The 19,286-nt window shown below is 38.7% G+C and overlaps 2 protein-coding genes across 2 annotated transcripts; one reads left to right on the top strand and one right to left on the bottom strand.

The window, feature by feature from the left end:
- The first annotated feature begins 16,459 nt into the window (after positions 1–16,459).
- LOC128870221 (uncharacterized) lies at positions 16,460–17,264 on the top strand. The gene is made up of 3 exons (XM_054112819.1): positions 16,460–16,598; positions 16,656–16,812; positions 16,874–17,264. Exons 1-3 carry the CDS (start codon positions 16,460–16,462, stop codon positions 17,262–17,264), a joined length of 687 nt encoding a protein of 228 aa, XP_053968794.1.
- A 389-nt stretch (positions 17,265–17,653) lies between these two features.
- Positions 17,654–18,536, bottom strand: LOC128870457 (uncharacterized). The gene is made up of 2 exons (XM_054113122.1): positions 18,331–18,536; positions 17,654–18,273 (listed from the first exon to the last, which is right to left on the bottom strand). The coding sequence occupies exons 1-2, from the start codon at positions 18,518–18,520 to the stop codon at positions 17,672–17,674; spliced, it is 792 nt and encodes a 263-aa protein (XP_053969097.1). The 5' UTR covers positions 18,521–18,536; the 3' UTR covers positions 17,654–17,671.
- Positions 18,537–19,286: the final 750 nt, after the last annotated feature.

Genomic DNA, 19,286 nt, shown 5'->3' with positions numbered 1-19,286 from the left:
GGGACGGCTTGTTAAATGGACCGTAAAATGGCCGTAATGCTCTTAAAGTAGCAGCAACAGAACGATTATTTTCATAAAAAATTTGCACGATTTGCAATCGTTGCTCAAGTGTGCAGCGTTCCATGATGAAATGTAAGTTTTTAATTCGAAAGTCGAATTTTGTTTTTTAAAAAAGGTCGGAGCTAATGCACCGCTTTATTGGACTCCAGATTAAGACTAAAAGTTTATTTTCACAATTCTATTAATTATAATAAGTTTTACAATATTAATGCAAGTATTGCATTTTTATTCTTTGGATAAATTTACAATCTTAATGCAAGTATTGCATTTTTTATTCTTTGGAAAAATTTACAATCTTAATGCAAGTATTGCATTTTTTATTCTTTGGAAAGAATTGCCCAATTAGTGCCTGCAGGTCATTGTTCTGTTATTTGCATTTCCGGCACGCTTAAGAAATAAATTGCTTACCTAATGTCTACGACTTGTTTGTCTTATTAAATTAACAATTAAGTAAAAGCAGCAAAAGCAAAGGAAAAAGAGAAAATAAATGTAGCGCGTGTTAACTCCTCCGCATTTAAAAACGAACGTCCTCGTGCGTCTGAGTAGGATAATCTTCAGGATGTGGTTCGGGTTGTTGGAAATTTTTAACTGTTACCTCTTGTAATGGGGCCCTTTTGAAAAATTCGGAGACGTGTTTGGCCCCTCGCTTTGGGCCTTTCGTTGAAGTTAGTTTTAGTACCCCGATTGCCATTAGAGTTAAAGTTATACCAGATATCCCAAAATTAACTATTGATGTTGTTAACCCTTTATTTTTTAAAGTCTCGATATAGTTTATGTTTTTTAGGTGAAGTTCTTTCATCATTTCCAGGCTTAGCAATTCTTCTTCGGCCGTAAGTGTTGCATTTGGTTGTAGAACTGCAGGAAGGGGTTTTCCGCTGGAGATTTCTTTAGACAGAAATGTTTGGTTGTTTATTATAATGGTGGAGTTATGGTACTGGATTGCGAATGATCCAGTTAAGTTAATCTTCTCCTTGTCGATGTGAACGGTGTCGTTAAATCGATTTAAAAGTATTATTCCTGGGAGGACTTCTAGGACAGTGGGAATGTGTTGGTTGTTAATCGTAATGCAGCTAGGCGATCGGCTTTTGAGTAGATGAGGAATGCATGTGGAGTTACTGATGTCTACAATATTTTCCTTTGTACAAATTTTAATTTCATTATGTTCTTTACAGTTGCTTTTCTTTCCAAAGATTTTATTTTGACATCTTATAATTTTTTCAAATGGTATTTTATATAATCTATTACCTTTCTTTATTGCTTTTATTAATAGGGATTCACATAAATTGTTGTCAGTTATTGGGATTTCAATTAAGTACACAATCTTAGAATTACTAGAGGCTATCTTAACGTTACTGAATTCAAATGCCTCTTCTATATTAGTGAAGGGAATATTATTTTTCTCAATAATTTCTTTTATTAGTTTCATTTCAACGTTAGAAAATATATATGAATTTACAATGCCGACTTTGGCCCAATGTATTGCATAATTGATATTTATGATTTCATCTTTTATTAATTGTAGCTTAAATTTAATGTTCACGGCCATATCATGCTGAACATCTTCCTTATCTTTTAATATTTTAAATATTTTATTTGACACTTCCGTTACATTATTTATTCTTCCGCGCATTGCTCTATTTATTATTAATTGGTTATTGTTATTTTCAAGTAAATTGTTTATGTGATTTTCTAACATAACGAGATCTTCGTGATCCGGGCTCCCTGTGAGCCATTTCCAGGCGGTACCAATTGCGTTTATGGATCTCTTGTTTACCTTTGGCTTTAATCTACTTAGGAAACTTTGTATTTCGGACATTTCATGGAGCAAGAAGGGGAGTAAGGAATTGTCGGGAGTTATTTTGTGTTTTATCGTGGAGTTGAGTTCGTTCAAAGTCCTTTGGTATTCGTCCGTGTCTATTGTATGTATAATTTTGTAGGTGCCATTTTGGATTTTGGTCCATCCTGTATTAAAGGTTGCAAGTTGTGAATTTGTATAATCGAGGATACGGAACTCGCCTGTGGCGAGTGGTATTATTAATCTGAAAGCAATAGATGCGTTAAGTTCTAATATTACTCTTGTGTACGGTTCGGTCTTTTTCTGTTATAACTACACTAGATTTGTCTTCCTTTACTATTTCCTTTTTGTACAATATCTGTTAGTAAGTTTTGAGCCTCTTCTTCTTCTTCTTAATTGGCGCTACAACCGCTTACGCGATTTTGGCCGAGTTTAACAAAGCGCGCCAGTCGTTTCTTTCTCGTGCTAACCGGCGCCAGTTGGACACACCAAGTGAAGCCAAGTCCTTCTCCACCTGATCTTTCCAACGCAGAGGAGGCCGCCCTCTTCCTCTGCTACCACCAGCTGGTACCGCATCGAATACTTTCAAAGCCGGAGCGTTTGTATCCATTCGGACGACATGACCCAGCCAACGTAGCCGCTGGATCTTTATTCGCTGCGCTATGTCTATGTCGTCGTAAAGCTCATACAGCTCATCGTTCCATCGTCTGCGATATTCGCTATTGCCAACGTGCAAAGGTCCAAAAATCTTACGCAGAATCTTTCTCTCGAACACTCCAAGCGTCGCTTCATCGGATGTTGTCATCGTCCAAGCTTCTGCGCCATACGTTAGGACGGGCATGATGAGAGTCTTGTAGAGTGTTAGTTTTGTTCGTCGAGAGAGGACTTTACTGCTCAGTTGCCTACTTAGTCCAAAGTAGCACTTGTTGGCAAGAGAGATTCTACGTTGGATTTCAAGGCTGACATTGTTATCGGTGTTAATGCTGGTTCCTAAATAGACGAAGTCTTTTACAACCTCAAAATTATAACTGTCAACAGTGACGTGGGTGCCGATACGCGAGTGCGCCGACTGTTTGTTTGAAGACAGGAGGTACTTCGTTTTGTCCTCGTTCACCACCAGACCCATTCGCTTTGCCTCTTTATCCAGTTTGGAGAAGGCAGAACTAACAGCGCGGTTGTTAAGGCCGATGATGTCAATATCATCGGCATACGCCAGCAATTGTACGCTCTTATAAAAAATTGTGCCTGAGCGATTAAGTTCTGCGGCTCGCACGATGCTCTCCAACATCAGGTTAAAGAAGTCACACGACAGGGAGTCACCCTGTCTGAAACCTCGTTTGGTATCAAACGGCTCGGAGAGGTCCTTTCCAATTCTGACGGCGCTGTTGGTGTTGAGCAACGTCATCTTACATAGCCGTATTAGTTTTGCGGGGATACCAAATTCAGACATCGCGGCATACAGGTAACTCCTTTCCGTACTGTCGAATGCAGCTTTGAAGTCGACGAAAAGATGGTGTGTGTCGATTCTCCTTTCATGGGTCTTTTCCAAGATTTGGCGTATTGAGAATATTTGGTCGATGGTAGACTTTCCAGGTCTGAAGCCACACTGATAAGGTCCAATCAGTTGGTTGACGGTGGGCTTCAGCCTTTCACACAATACGCTCGCTAGAACCTTATAGGCGATATTTAGAAGACTAATCCCGCGGTAATTGGCACAAATTGCAGGATCGCCCTTCTTATGGATTGGGCAGAGCACACTTAAATTCCAATCGGCAGGCATGCTTTCATCCGACCATATTTTGCATAGAAGCTGATGCATGCACCTTACCAGCTCCTCGCCGCCATGTTTGAATAGCTCAGCCGGCAGTCCGTCGGCGCCCGCGGCTTTGTTGTTCTTTAGCCGCGTTATCGCTATTCTCACCTCGTCATGATCGGGTAGCGGAACGACAATTCCGTCGTCAACGATTGGGGTATCGGGATCTTCACTTTCTCGGTGACATGCGCAGCTGTCACTGTTTAATAGGTTCGAGAAGTGTTCCCTCCATAATTCAAGATTGCTCTGTACGTCGGTCACCAGTTCGCCGTCTTTGTTCTTACAGGAAAACGCCCCGGTCTTAAAACCTTCTGTAAGCCGCCGAACTTTCTGGTAGAATTTTCGGGCGTTGTTCCTGTTGGCCAGCATCTCAAGCTCTTCGCACTCACGTATTTCGGCCTCTCGTTTCTTCTGTCGGATAATACGTCTCTCTTCCTTTTTCAGCTCTCTGTAGCGATCCCACATGGCTCGCGTTGCGCCCGATCGCAGCGTGGCTCTATAGGCGGCATCCTTTCTTTCTGCGGCAGCATGACATTCCTCGTCGTACCAATTGTTTTTTCGGGCTCGCCGGAATCCGATTTCTTCTTCGGCGGCGGTACGTAGTGAACGAGAAATGTTGCTCCATTGCTCGCGCATGCCGGTTTGTTGGGCAGTGCTCTCCGAGAGCAGGAGTGAGAGTCGAGTGGCGAATCTTCTGGCTGTCTGTTGTGATTGCAGCTTTTCGATGTCGAACATTCTTTGCGTAGGTAGATGTACGTTTTTTGCTGCACAGAGGCGCGTGCGCAGTTTGGCTGCAACAAGGTAGTGATCCGAGTCAATGTTGGGTCCTCGGATCGTACGTACCCTGGCGTTGAAGTCGCCAAGCACGATTTTTATGTCGTGGCGGGGGCAGCGCTCATAGGAACGTTCCAGGCGCTCATAGAAAGAATCTTTGGTCGCATCGTCCTTCTCTTCCGTCGGGGCGTGGGCGCAAATTAGCGATATGTTAAAAAAACGGGCTTTGATGCGGATTGTTGCGAGACGCTCGTCCACCGGAGTGAACGACAGTACTTGGCGACGAAGTCTCTCTCCCACAACAAATCCGACACCGAATTTGCGCTCCTTTACATGGCAGCTGTAGTAGACGTCGCAAGGTCCTATGGTTTTCTTTCCTTGCCCCGTCCATCGCATCTCTTGGATGGCAGTGATGTCAGCCTTTACTCTCACGAGGACATCAACCAGCCGGGCAGAGGCACCCTCCCCATTAAGGGACCGGACATTCCAGGTGCATGCCCTCAAATCATATTCCTTATTTCGTTTGCAGGGGTCGTCATCAGTATAGGGAGGTCTCATCCGAGGCTTTTTTAAAGTTTTCATTGGGGGCGATTTTTAAGTGGCGGGTCCCAAACCCAACGCACAACCAGCTATCCTGGAATGTTTCGCCTTCTCACTTTAGCTCACTCCCGAACGGGTGTTCGGAAGCTACCCAGAGGATACGTGGGCTAATCCCGGCCGTTGTGAGCTGCTTGAACCATATGTAGAAGAATCGTCCTGGCCACTCCCAAGTAAATGGCGATCAGTAACTTTCCCCACTTGCGTGGACTTCTACACATGGAACCATCCTCCTTTGAGCCTAGTCTTTTATTTATTCGCACGTAAATAATGTCACCTGGCAAATATGTTTTCATTGGGGTCCTCTTCCGATTGTGCACTTCTAAGTCTTTTGCTTGTTTTTTCCTAAGTGCTTCGATATTTTCCTGCCGGGCCTTCTCGTACTGGTCAGGATTTGTAGAGAATATATCCAAAAAATATTTCTATCGGTTTCTTCCCTGTTGTCGAGTGGACTGTGCAATTGTACTCGTATACCGATCTGTCCAAAATTTCTAGGAATGTTCTATGGATTCGTTCCGCCTTTAGGCAGCGCGCAATTTCTGAGAGGGTTGAGTGGAATCGTTCCACCTGCCCGTTTACTGTGCTTGTGTAAGGAGGTGTCTTGTAGATTTCTATTCCAAGTTGATCCTCCAACATAAAACATAAGGAGGCTGAGTTTAATGCTTTTTCGTTGTCTACTACTATCATTTTTGGTACGCCGAATGCAAAAATTATCTGTCTCAGAGGTTCCCTAATATCTTCCGAAGCTCTGCTTTTTATTACTCTAGCTTGGGCATATTTGGAAAATTTGTCGACTGCAGTAAGAACTAGATTTTTCTCTGTGTTATAAATGTCAATATGCACTATTTCACCGGGATATTTCGGAATGGGAGTTTCAAGCAGCTGTGGCTTATTTGGATGCCGGTCATATTTATTCTCCTTGCAAATTTTGCATTGTCTGACTAGAATTTCTATTTTAGCACTCATTTTTGGAAAGTAAAATTTTTGTAATAGTTGGATTTTATTTTCCTGTGCATTCCTATGGGCGCGTCTGTGTTCTTCTAGCATTTCTATTTCCTGTCTGGCTTCGTCTGTAAGGTCCTCGACTTTGGTTTGGGTAAAACGTATTCTGAATTTAGAAAAATGAAGGGGGTATAATCGTTGGATTCTTCCCATGATTGGCTCTGAGGTAAAAAGTCCGTTTATTACTGAGGGATTTAAATAACGTTTAAGAATTGAAATTAGATTTTGTTCATCGTAATCTTGTTGATTAAAAATGTGTCTATGGTATGTGGGGAAGGGTATTTTGAATTGGTAACTATTTTCGTCGCCATTTAGGAGCCAAATTTGGTTCTTGAAAGCATTTATAGGTCCTTCTACTGCTGGGATAAGATTGTGCGCCGAACTTTCGTCACTATGTTGCGTTCCTGTCAATGAATTGATTTGTGATACTTGTGGCGGTCTTGAGAGTGCGTCGGCCACAATATTGGTTTTTCCTGGTTTATAGATTAGCTCGTAGTCATACTCTTCTAATCTAGCCTTCCACCTTTTCATCTTACTGTTGTGGTTTCTGTTGCTTAGGGCGAAAGTCAGTGGCTGATGATCCGTAACGATTTTAACCTTCGCGGAACCGTAAAGGTAGTTTCTCAAGGAATTCAGCGCCCACACTATCGCTAGCATTTCTCTTTCGTTTGCTGCGTAATGCTCTTCGGCTTTAGAAAGAGTTCTAGAGATGAAAGTTATTGGCTTGTCGTTTTGCGATAGTACGGCTCCAATTGCGTAATACCCTGAAAGTCCTAAAAAGGATCGGAGTTCTTTTAGAGTTTTAGGTATTGGAAACTTTGCTATTGCGTCGGTTTTTTGTGGATTTGTTTTGAGGCCTTTTTCGGATATTATAAATCCTAAAAATTCCACTTCTGTTTTTAGGAATTGACATTTGTCAAGTTGTACTTTTAGATTTGCTTTTTCTAACGTATCGAAGATTTGTTGGATGTCATTAAAGTGAGTTTCCTGATCTTTACTAAATATTATGATGTCGTCGATGTACACGTAACATCTCTTTCCTATATGGTTCCTTAAGATGTCGTCAAGAGCTCTTTGAAAAATTGAAGGAGCGTTCTTGAGACCGAAAGGTAGCCGGGTAAATTCGTATTTACCGTGATTTACCGAAAAAGCTGTCTTCTCTATATCCGATTCCTTTAGAGGAATCTGGTGGAAGCCGCTCTTTAAATCGAGTACTGAGAAGTATTTATTTCTTCCTAGATGTGCTAGTACTCCATTTATTTCGGGTATAGGATATCTGTCCGATATATATTAGTTACTAGGTTCAATTTTCGATAGTCAATTACTATGCGAAATTTCTTCTCTCCTGGAGTGTCTGGTTTTTTTGGTACTATCCATACAGGTGAATTGTATGGAGACCTTGAAGGTCTTATTATACCATTTTGTAGCAAGTCTTTGATTTGTTTCTCTACTTCCACTTTCAGTGACATAGGGTACGGATAAAATTTGGTGTATATTGGTCTGTCCGTGGACGTCCTTATGCTTCCTTGTACTTTCGTAGTGTATGTCAGTCTTTCTTCAGGTTCGGTAAAAAGTTTGGGAAAATTCTTCGCAATTGCGTTAAGTGTGGTCTTCTGTCTGTCATTTAGGTGGTCGGTCTGTATGTCTATTGCGTTAATCGATTGTATGGTTTGCTGTTTTATTTTAATCCTGACTCTATCTTGTATTGTCATATAATTGTATTTTGTGTGGATTACCGCCGAAAGTTGCTTGAGGCTGTCATTGCCTAAGATGCCGTGGAATGACTTTAAGGAGGGTAACAAAAAAAATTTAATTTTTAGATCGGGTATTCCGAATAGACTAACGTTGGTGTGGTGCGTAATTTTTATTTTTCCAGCTATAGTGTTAGCAAAAAAGGGTTGGTCATTTGGGAGTGAATTGGGTACAATAGAGGGTTGCATATAATTCTTGTTTGAGCCCGTATCGATCAATATTTTTAAAATTCCTCCTTCCTTCGTTTTACATTCAAAATATGGAAGTGAGGAGTTTGCTAATCTAAAAAATGGATGTCCCAAAAATCCTCTGCAGCATTGTCGTCTGTACCGTACTGTTCGAGAGTTTCTTGCACGTTGTAATTGTCTTGTCTAATTTCGTCGTGTTGGTTTGCATATTCCAAATCTTGTCGGTATGCAACACTGTTGCATTGTTCCGCTTCTATGTTAAAGTTTCGTTGTCTTTTTTCCATATCTTGCTGGGGAGGTGGTGGTCTTTTCCCGTGAAATGCTAGGTTTTGTGGTGGCCTATTAATGTAATTGACCCTTCTCGTCTGCATGCTCTGGTCGATGTCCATTGGTTCAGGTCTTGGCATAGGCTTTGGTGCAAAAGGTCTAGGTGGTGGCAGGTGTCGAGGTTGAGAATTGAAGTTTTGTTGTTGTGGGAAAAAATTCTGGGGTCTTTGCCAGTGCCCTTGTTGTTGAGGTGGGATATAGGAGGGTGGGAGTGTTTGTCTCTGCATTGGTTGATTCCAATGGGCAAGGTGTGGGTAAAACGGTTTCGGTGCGGCGTGGGGCTGTGTGGGGAAATTCCTTCGTAGATTTACAGGTGGTTTCCTACTGACGATATTTGCTCGGTAGGTTTGATTCTCCAATTTGAGGCATAATTGCAGAGCCTCTGGAAGGTCTGCTGGTTCTCTTATCCCTAGGAGTCTCGGAAGGTCACCATTGAGACCTCTAACGAAGGTATCCAACGCTTTGTTTCTATACGTGTCTACAAGAAGTTTCCGGGGTTCTGATCCGGCTTCTAAACAAGAAATTTTGTTCAGGATCAGAGAGAGGTTTGAATAAACCTTCTGATAATATTCGTGTATGGTTAGATTTCCCTGAGTCAGTGAGGCCATTTGGTACTCTAAAGTACCTAGGTCTCGTTTGTCGCCGTAATGCGTTGTGAGACAACGTGAAATCGCGGTCCAATTTAAGGGTGTGCTGTAGGATTCCAGCACAATGTCTGCTTGGCCTGTAATTTTGTTTCGTATGGTGTTTAAGATACCAAAGTATTTATGTGAGCCTCGCATTGGCTCGTACAGTTGTAGAACTCTATCGACACTTTTCTTCCAGGATCCGAATTCACCTGGGTCCCCTGCAAATTCTCGCAAAGAACGCACAACATCAGGAATTTTGTCGAGTTCACTGATTCCTTGGGGTCCTATGTTAACAGGTTCGTCTACCTCTATAACGTTCCTAACTGCTAACCTGTCGTCTAATATTCTATTGACCACTTCTGTTATTTGCCTAACTATGCCCCTATTTTCTTCGTTTTGGAGATTTGCACCTGGAGGGATTTGACCTAGAACCGGTGGTCTTATCAGATTGCTTGGATTACTCATCTTCGCAATTGGACACGATTATTTACGCCTTATAATTTAAATAACGGAAATGTCAAAATTAACTTGTATTTAGGTTTTGTCTTGATCCAGAATTGGATTTCTTTATCTTATTCCTAACTTTCAAATTATTTTTATTACACTTTAGTTTTGTCGATTAAATATTTTCTATAGTTCTTGGTTTGAACCTTACAAATTAGAACACGCTTTTCGTACCTATGCGAAAAATTAGTTAAAATATATTGGAATACACAATGGATCACTTCTTATTTAATATCTCTAGTTATTAATTTTATTATTTTGTAAATTTAAAAAGGTTTAATTTCACTTAATGTAATAACTCACTTCTTATTTAATATCTCTAGTTATTAATTTTATTATTTTGTAAATTTAAAAAGGTTTAATTTCACTTAATGTATTTAGTTAAATACGCTGACTTACAGTAGGAGTAGCATTGAACTACTCTTCCCTCGCTGGCTGCACGGATGAATTCCTTTTTGGTCGGCTAGACCTACTGCGGCTCCTGCTGCAACACTTCGATGCGAGGTGGTCTCCGGACGGACACTAGAGAGCCTGAGTCTTCTGGGAATCCTGTATGACCAGTCGGAAAATAGGATTGGTGCCGTTGGGAAGTCAACTTTAATTTCTTCCTTTCACAGACACTTTTAAACACTTTACACTTTTTCACGACTGGTCCCTGCTCGGGCGCCAGTTTTTAATTCGAAAGTCGAATTTTGTTTTTTAAAAAAGGTCGGAGCTAATGCACCGCTTTATTGGACTCCAGATTAAGACTAAAAGTTTATTTTCACAATTCTATTAATTATAATAAGTTTTACAATATTAATGCAAGTATTGCATTTTTATTCTTTGGATAAATTTACAATCTTAATGCAAGTATTGCATTTTTTATTCTTTGGAAAAATTTACAATCTTAATGCAAGTATTGCATTTTTTATTCTTTGGAAAGAATTGCCCAATTAGTGCCTGCAGGTCATTGTTCTGTTATTTGCATTTCCGGCACGCTTAAGAAATAAATTGCTTACCTAATGTCTACGACTTGTTTGTCTTATTAAATTAACAATTAAGTAAAAGCAGCAAAAGCAAAGGAAAAAGAGAAAATAAATGTAGCGCGTGTTAACTTGTATACTAATGAACTTTACAAATGACAATAAAAAATATTGCGTCGTTCGCCCTCCCTATTGGAAAAATGTTGAAGCGCACCTATTGAATAACACTGTGGAACAAATTCAGGTTAGCAAAAATTAGGTCCATTCTGAGAGTGGCGGGTGAAAATAGAGGCGAAATTAGAAGACCTGTATCGCGCCGTTTTTTTATGTTAGTTCGAATTTTTTTTTAATCGGCCTTCGAAGTTTGCAGCCAAATGCCGATTTTCAGTATATTGTTTCATAAGTACCACAAAAATTTTCGAAATCAATTTTGCTCCGATTTCGAACTTCGAAGGCCGATAGTCAGTTGATTCTTGCCACTGAAATATACACGTCGCGTTTTATTTGACTTTATTATATTTTTTTTATCAAACCGCACAATCGGTTTATCTAATTTGTGTACATACATAAGTCAAGGTTATTGGGCATACATGCATATGTACTTATGTATGAAAGGAAGATGATGTTCTTGCGCTTGTGCTTTTCATATACAAATGTACATATATTGCTGCTTGGAGCGACATCTCATTTTTTGACCAGAAGCATCACACAGAGAACGTTCATGTATAGAGAAGTCTCAATGACAGGAAAGTATCCATTTTCGAGGGGTACTCGTCTCGCGAAGACTTTTTCCCCACAGACACATTTTTCACCAAAAGTTAACAGCGGAAAAGGCAATTCGTAAAATTTAACAGCAAGTGAGTATTATTAACAGCAATTAGCAATATAAGATATTATTAGAAAAGTTTGTGTGAGAGGCGTAATGTATTTGACATTACAGGTGCTTTTTTTTGTGATTTATTTCGCCCTTTGGAATGGGTGGATAGGTTTTATTGAGGGTGAGGTTTGCTAATTTGTAACATTAGAGTTTTGAAGGAGGAAAGTGGAGGAAGTTAAGAAATTTAAATTAATTTTTGAATGTAAATGATATACAAATGTATGTGCATATATTGTGCTAATTTATTTGATATATGTATGTGCATATATAAATATGTATATGTATAAATATATATAAATGGGAATTATATGTTTACTAGCTTTAACCCGCGGCCCCGCTCGCGTAGGAGTAGTTTTGAGGGATTTAGGATATGTATTTAAAATAATGACAAACAATAATTTCATAGAAAATATTTTTTTATTAATAACCACAATATTACAATACCCGGCATCCGTTGCTATGCCTCGTTGAATAAAATCAAAACCACCAATCAGAAAAATATTAAGCAAAATTAGTTTTATTAATTTTCTATCTCAAACCGTTTTTGAACTTTGCATTTGGGTCATATTTGAACAGCTTATGCGGATTATGAAGTCTAGAGTGTGCTATGTTATAAATAGGAAAAACTAAGATTTTTTAGATTAAATGAGAGTAGTGGCGCGGCCTGGGGGCTGTGGGGAGTTCCATCATAAAAACATACCTATAACCTTCATTGGGTGAAAATATGAATGCATAAAAATTTTTACGTCATTTGGTGTTGTCGTTTCGAAGTGATGCGCAAACAACGTACAGACATTCACCTTTATAGTATAGATGAATTATTATATGTTTATGAATTATTATATGTTTATAAATTATTATATGTTTGTAAATTATTATGTTATGAAATAATTCTTTTTAATAGGACATGACGATGACCCTACGTACAGCTGTACAATGCCGAAGAAGCAACGAAGCTGTTGCGTGGTAGGATGCTTTGCGGAAAAGGGTCACACGTTGTACGCCTTTCCTCGACGCGGAGAGGCTCGAAACAGTTGGGCCCTGGCTTTCAACGTGCAACCAGCAGATACTGACAGGCTATATGGTTGTAAGCGCCACTTTAGTCCAGAGCAAGTAACTCGTTTTAAAGGTTTAGATGGGGCTGTTCCATCTTTAAGATTAGAGCCAGTTACTAGAAGTCGCTCACCTAGTACTGGCTCTGATTGGGTTTGCCCGCCCGTTACTAAAGTGTACGTAAATCGTACAGTAGGTGTAGGAAACGATCTTACATTAGAAGAATTCGCAAAATATTCCATGCTAGAGGAAACAAGGCAGGTTCCCAAAAACAAAAACATCTGTGAGGACTTAGAAATCACTAGCAGTCGCGAACGATTTGCTCAGGTTGCTCGTTTTTATCGGAGCAATGAAATACAATTAAAAAAAAGAGTTGAGGAGTTAGAAGCAGAGAATGAGAAGCTATAGCAAAAATATAAATATTTGTGTAGTCGTGCAGTACTTGCGGAAGAATCTTCAAGCAGTGATGCTATAACTTTCGCAAGAATGATCGTCAGTGGCCAAAAAAATCGTTATAGCGAGGAGGAAAAGACATTGCCCCAAAACATCAATTATATGCCCTCCAAAGCATATACGTTTATGCGTGACGATCTAGGTTTTGCTTTGCCCCATAAATCATCCCTTTCGCGTTGGCGCCCCATCAAATATGTTGTTCCGGGGTTCGATGCCAATGTCTGCAATAATTTAGAAAAAATTGCTTCAAATATGTCCGACATCGAACGCATAACCGTTCTATTATTCGATGAAATCATCATCAAGTCGGACTTGAGCTATAATAAAGCTAAAGATGTTATCGATGGGTTTGTAGACCACGGGGAAGGTCAACGCGAAAACAAAATTGGGAATAAATGTTTATTTTTTATGGTTAAGGGATTGTGCTCCAAATGGAAATATGTGTTTTCGTATTATATCTCCAGTGGTGGTATACGTACGGAGACATTGATCTCCATTTTGGGAAAAAATATCGTACAACTAAAAAAAATGGGGTTAAATTTGAAAGGTATAGTTTGCGATCAAGGGCCCACCAACAGTAGTATGTTTAACACTTTAGGGATTTCTGAGAAGTTCCCCTTTTTCCTGAACGAAGACACAAAGATTTTTTGCATGTTCGATTATTGTCACTTGATAAAGTCCGTCCGAAATACGTTGATGAAATATGACATCTTAACATCAGATGGAGTGACAAGCTTCAAGGTGATCAAAAAATTGTTTGATATAGATCAAATGAATCCCCATTTTAAAATTTGTCCGAAACTAACGGAGGCCCATATATATCCCAGTTTTATGGAAAAATGAGCGTTTCACGCGCGACTCAGGTCCTGAGCAATTCGGTAGCATCTGGTATCGACATGGCCTTGACCCAAAATTTATTAGGCAGTGACGACTACGTGATAAAATGCGCTAAGCCCACACAGATGTTTGTTAAAAAAATGAATGATCTCTTTGATGAATTGGATGCAAAAAATTTCCAGTCGAAAAATCCGTGAAGTGCATCGAAGGTTTCCGCATAACGATGTTAGCGATGCAAAAGTTATGCGAGGAACTTTTTATCGAGCAAAGCTCCCTCAAATTTATTTTCACCGGGAAAATAAACCAAGATGCGTTAGAAAACTTTTTCTATCGCATAAGAGCTAGTCAGGGTATGAATACCCATCCAACAGCTCACGAAATTCAATACATAGTTGCGCGACTGATCTCAACGAAAATTTTACGCCAGAGCTTTGAGAAAAAAGGTTCAAACTGTGCTGATGATGACGATATAAATTTAGATTGGAATATAGGCCCCGAGGATCGTCATCTTGAGACAGAAGTAGGAGACCAGCGAAATGAGGATCTCGTGTTTGAAGAGATTGATGGGGAAGACTTAAATTTTGCTGAAGAAAGTAATGAAGCTGAGGTACAAGTGCAGCGTTACTTCACTGGCAATGGTATTTACCAAAAAGTGCTGTACAAGCTCAAATGTGAAAAACCCACGCCATGGTGAAAACAAAAGGAGAGCTGAAGTTACATTCAGAAGCCCTGATTAGATCCAAAAACTTCACGGATGACAGCGATTTAAGGCTTGTCAATCCTGAAGACAGGGTTTTCGAAGTGTGTCGACTCCAAATGGTGTGGTACCGTCAGCTCTTCGCAAAATATGCCCACATTGCAGGTCTTAGATGTTTAATGTTGTCCGCTTTAAAAGAAAAAACACAAAAAGTATTTCCCGACTGGCTTGTATATTAGAATCTGGCGAATGTAGAGATCATCGCGTGAAGCTATTAGATTTTCTGTTAACTGTCCTTTTATTCAAGAATGCAAAGTGGCTCTTGCAAAATCAAGTCAATAGTGTCAAAGAAAGAAAACTCCAAAATAAATTAAAAAAGCTGTAGTAGGTTGTAAGCCAGGGCCCCACGAAAAGAGATACACCGTTCACACAGGTAATTAATAATCTATTAGCTATCTTTTGCATATGATGATACCTATTCTTTTATTTCAGGGTTTTCCACTTTTCTGTATTTCAGGTTTTTTTTATTTATATATTCTACATGTATTTTCCGTTTCGGGTTTTCTCTATTTTTTAGTCTATTTTACAGGTTTCTTTTTTATTTTTTCTTCTCTTTCAGTTCAATTTCAGTTCTTTCAGTTTAAATTTTTTCTTAATCATGATGGATTGCGAGTAGTGTTTTAAAAATCAGGTAAATCGCAATGACTTAATCGATGTCAATATCGAAGTCGTATGAGAAATTGTTATAATATAGTATGAGAACAATTTCGTAATTCGTGCTTTCACAATTTTATATTTTTTTTTTTCATTTCAGGAAATGTAAATGCCTATTATTTAAGTATTGTAATATATATAATTACATATTCATATAAGAGTACTTAAATTGCTTCTGAATAAAAATAAAAAAATTAAAATAAAAAAAACTATTGTAGTATTTCATTTTCATAAGGATAATAATATTTATTTGGTAAGAGGAACTTAAAGAAACATATACCAATAATATAATTCGACAGGATTTCATTACAAAATCAATATATTCGTTCAGCTCAATAAAATAAATATCAATGGACGTGCAAAAGCAAACACGCATATATAGTACAAAAATACATGCATACAAACTGCTGTGGCTGCGAGCACTTGCCAGAGAAAAAATATTTATTGCTGTCGAGAATTTAGAAGAAATACATACATATTTACATACATATATTGGTGCATACATATGTACGGAGCCGCGGCCACTCGACTTGACAAAAATTGAAGATTTACCAAATATTGGCAAATAATTCAACGCGAAATATTACAATATTGACTATTTTCGAATTGACGAGAAAATTGGCATATGGGCATATGAGCATATGACCTCGAACTTAGTGTTATAGAATATTTTGGATTTTTCAGCGTCGTTGCGACTAAAAAAATCATGACCGCTACGCCTGCGCCTATGAATGTATTTTGTTCTTGCAGTCGCTAGGCTTATAATTTTAGCTTCAGTGCTTTGTGTGTGCTATTGTATGTACATACATATGTGCATACTAATAAGCTAGTTTTGCTGGGAGTCGAGAGTGTATCTATATACATATATGTACGGACATACATATAATAGGGCATCAAGTGTGCACACTTACTGAGAATTGCCTTTGCATTTGTTATGCTGAAAACAGTGAAGCCCGTAAACGCAATTCCGAGTAACGCAATTCCCAGCTGTTTCAATCAAACTAATGAGAACCCCATGTAAACGAAAAGTTCCTTCCTTCCGTATCGTAGTACCGTAGATTTTATTTCACGATTATTAAAAAAATTCCGTAGTTTTGACCCAGCTGATTGCTCTCTCACCACGCAGTGTTGCCAAGCAGTACATTTCGAAATAATTTACAAAATAAACTTAGAATTTTTGTAATAATTTTTGTTAAAATAGCTTAAAAATACTGTTCAATAATGTTAATTATAGATAAATGAACTATTTGCATTTGTTGGTTTTTGGCTTTGGTTTATTAAACAATGAAAAATTGTAACTGATAACGCGGAAGTGTGAAAAAGTGTGTAAGCAAAAATATCAATGGCAACATTGTGTCGATACAAGCAGATGCATATGCATATATATTTATAAATTTGTGTACAAACACATAAAGCACGGAAATGGCGCTGAATGATGAGCAACTTGTATCCCTAGTGCAAGATAAAAAGGAGCTCTACGACAAGAGCAACCCTCTGTATAAGTTGCAGGGAAGAAAAGCCATGATATGGGAACAGATGGGAAAGGAGCTGGGCACAAGTGGTGAGTGGGAGCTATATTTACTAGTATTTAATATTTCATAACAAAGTTATTTTAAAGGTGAGGTATGCAGACGGAGGTGGTTAGCTCTGCGCGATCGCTATGGCAGAGAAGCCAGAAAATCGGAAGCACTATCAGGCAGTGGAGCAGACTACCAGAGGCCGTGGTATCTGCTTAAAAGCATGTCGTTTTTAAGGCCGGATGTTATTCCTCGACCGTAAGTATAGTTGGAATATTTTTATAAAGCGATAATTAATAATGTTTTTTTAAAGAATTAGGTGCTCACAAAATGTGTGCCCAGCAGTACCCTCGCTTACGCCTTCAACTGCTACTACTACGCTCTCACCGTTGCCAATAGTGCCAGAAGAAGAGTTTTTGGATGATGTAGATCCACCATTCCCATCAACATCAGCGACATCTCCACCCCAGTCACAGCGAACTAGCGGAAAAAAACGGGACAGAAGTGCTGAGGTGGAGAATGGCATCTTGGAAGCGATCGGTCTGTTGAAAAAGAGATGCCTGGAGAAAGAAAACAGACCAAACAACTCGGCGGACTCCTTCGGTTGCATGATTGGCTCAATGGTTGCCAAAATGAGTGCAGCTAAGCAAGCCCGGGCCATGCAAGGAATCCTCGACGTTATATTTAAAATACAGCAGGAGCCGGAATGAGGGATTTTTTTTAGTTTGAATTTTTTTTGTATTTTTATCTTAGTTTGAATTTTTTTAATTAAGCTTTATAATTCGTTGAATGTTTTTTATTTTTATCTTTTATTTCATTTTTTTAAGTTTACTTTTAAGAATCTTGGAATTGAATGTGAAATATGAATGCTGTGATTTTTTAAATATATAAACTTTGTACCTGAATTTTGAAAAAATAAAAACTACTTGAAGAATGAAAATATTTCCAAATATTTGTAACTGCATAAATTTACAATTAGACTTTATATTTGTAAGTATATTTATATATATAAATTGCATAACTAAAAGTTCGTAAATAAAATTCATAAATAAATAAACATAAATAATAAAATAATTCATTATATTTATATTTGTTTCACTTCACATGTCTTTCAATTTTATATGTAGGGTCCGCCAATGGAAAGGTCTATGTCATCTTGGTATGGTAAAGCTCCTTCATTTATGAAATAGTCAGCAAGCCTATCGCGGATATTAAATGCATTTGTTGAGGCTCTCCGAATTGTAGTCCGTATACGTGGTAATGACGATTCACTATTAATTTCTCGTCGCCATTCCCCACGATGAACGATGTTGCCTGGTTCTTGTCGATCAACATAATTTTCAGGGCAATACCAACGATTGTGATCGTTTAAAATTATAAAATTGTGTAAAACAATGTAGGCCAGCACTTTTTTTTCGCAATTTTTAGGGTCACATTCAATCGTGGTGCGAAGAATTCTCCATCGCGCCGTTAATATTCCAAAGCTGTTCTCTATTACTCTACGCGCTCTTGAAAGGCGATAATTAAAAATCCGCTTGGTTCTTGGTAAGTTAAAACCGGGATATGGACGCATCAAGTTTGTTCTCAATGGGAATGCAGCATCACCAACGAAAAAATGTGGTAATGGTTGGGGCGATTCCATAGATATACGCGCGGGAGGCGGTAGTGGCAAAGTATTTTGCATCAAGTTCTGTCCAAACGATGAAAGTTGAAAAATCCCTGTAAAATATACATATGTATTAGGTGAAATAACTTATTACATTTAAATTTTATTACCTCCGTCACTCTGACTACCATAACTCCCGATGCTTACTGCAGTGAAAGTATACTTGGCATCACAAACGGCCATCAGAACGATGCTAAAGAATTTTTTGTAGTTGTAATACATCGAACTTGACTTGGCTGGACATTTGATTGCAACATGCTTGCCATCGATTGCACCAACACAATTTGGAATGTTCCACATATCAAAAAAATCCTTCGCAATATCCCTGTACTGGGATTCTGTAGGTTCGCTAACGTAAACTGGAGAAAGTAGCCGCCAGATAACTTCAGAAGTTTCCTGTATAATTTCGCGCACAGTCGTTGCACCTAACTTATAACTCCATGCAATGCTCTTCACAGATACACCTTGTGACAAATATCTAAACAACCAATAAGAAATAAATATTAATCGACTTGAAGCCTCGCTTTCTCAATATGCATACAGCAAAACTAAAGATAGTCTTTCCTCAGGACCAATCCGCTGTTTTGGCTTCCTCAAGGAACTGCTCACTAATTTTAAAAGCAGCTCATACACAGGCGGGGACATCCTTGTGTGTGAAAACAATTCATCAGGCTCCAATGTTTTCATTCGGCGGAACACTTGGATTTGATAACCACTTGTGCCCCAATTCCTATTTAATGGCCGAACTTTATACCTTCTGCACTTTTTTTGGTCCTTGTATTTTTTATATAAAATATATAGTTGAAATAAATTCAGAAATAACTCGCAAATTTCGATGTCTTCTTCGTCCATTTTGTCACTGATGTATTTTGTAAATATTGTTTGTATGTATGTAACCAACTAAGACAGCTGTTATCTACGGGAAATAGTTTTGCTCAGTTTTGTGCACGGTAAAGGCATGCGGTAAGGAAATTCCGTGCGGGCTTCACTGTTTTCAGCATTAGACAGCAATTCGGTCACAACAATATGCCAATACGTGAGGTAGGTCATGGTTGCTTCAGTACAT

The sequence above is a fragment of the Anastrepha ludens genome, chromosome X (assembly GCF_028408465.1).
Source record: "Anastrepha ludens isolate Willacy chromosome X, idAnaLude1.1, whole genome shotgun sequence".
Taxonomy (NCBI): domain Eukaryota; kingdom Metazoa; phylum Arthropoda; class Insecta; order Diptera; family Tephritidae; genus Anastrepha; species Anastrepha ludens.
The sequence above is the reverse complement of the archived record's forward strand: the minus strand, read 5'-3'. Positions and strand labels throughout refer to the sequence as shown.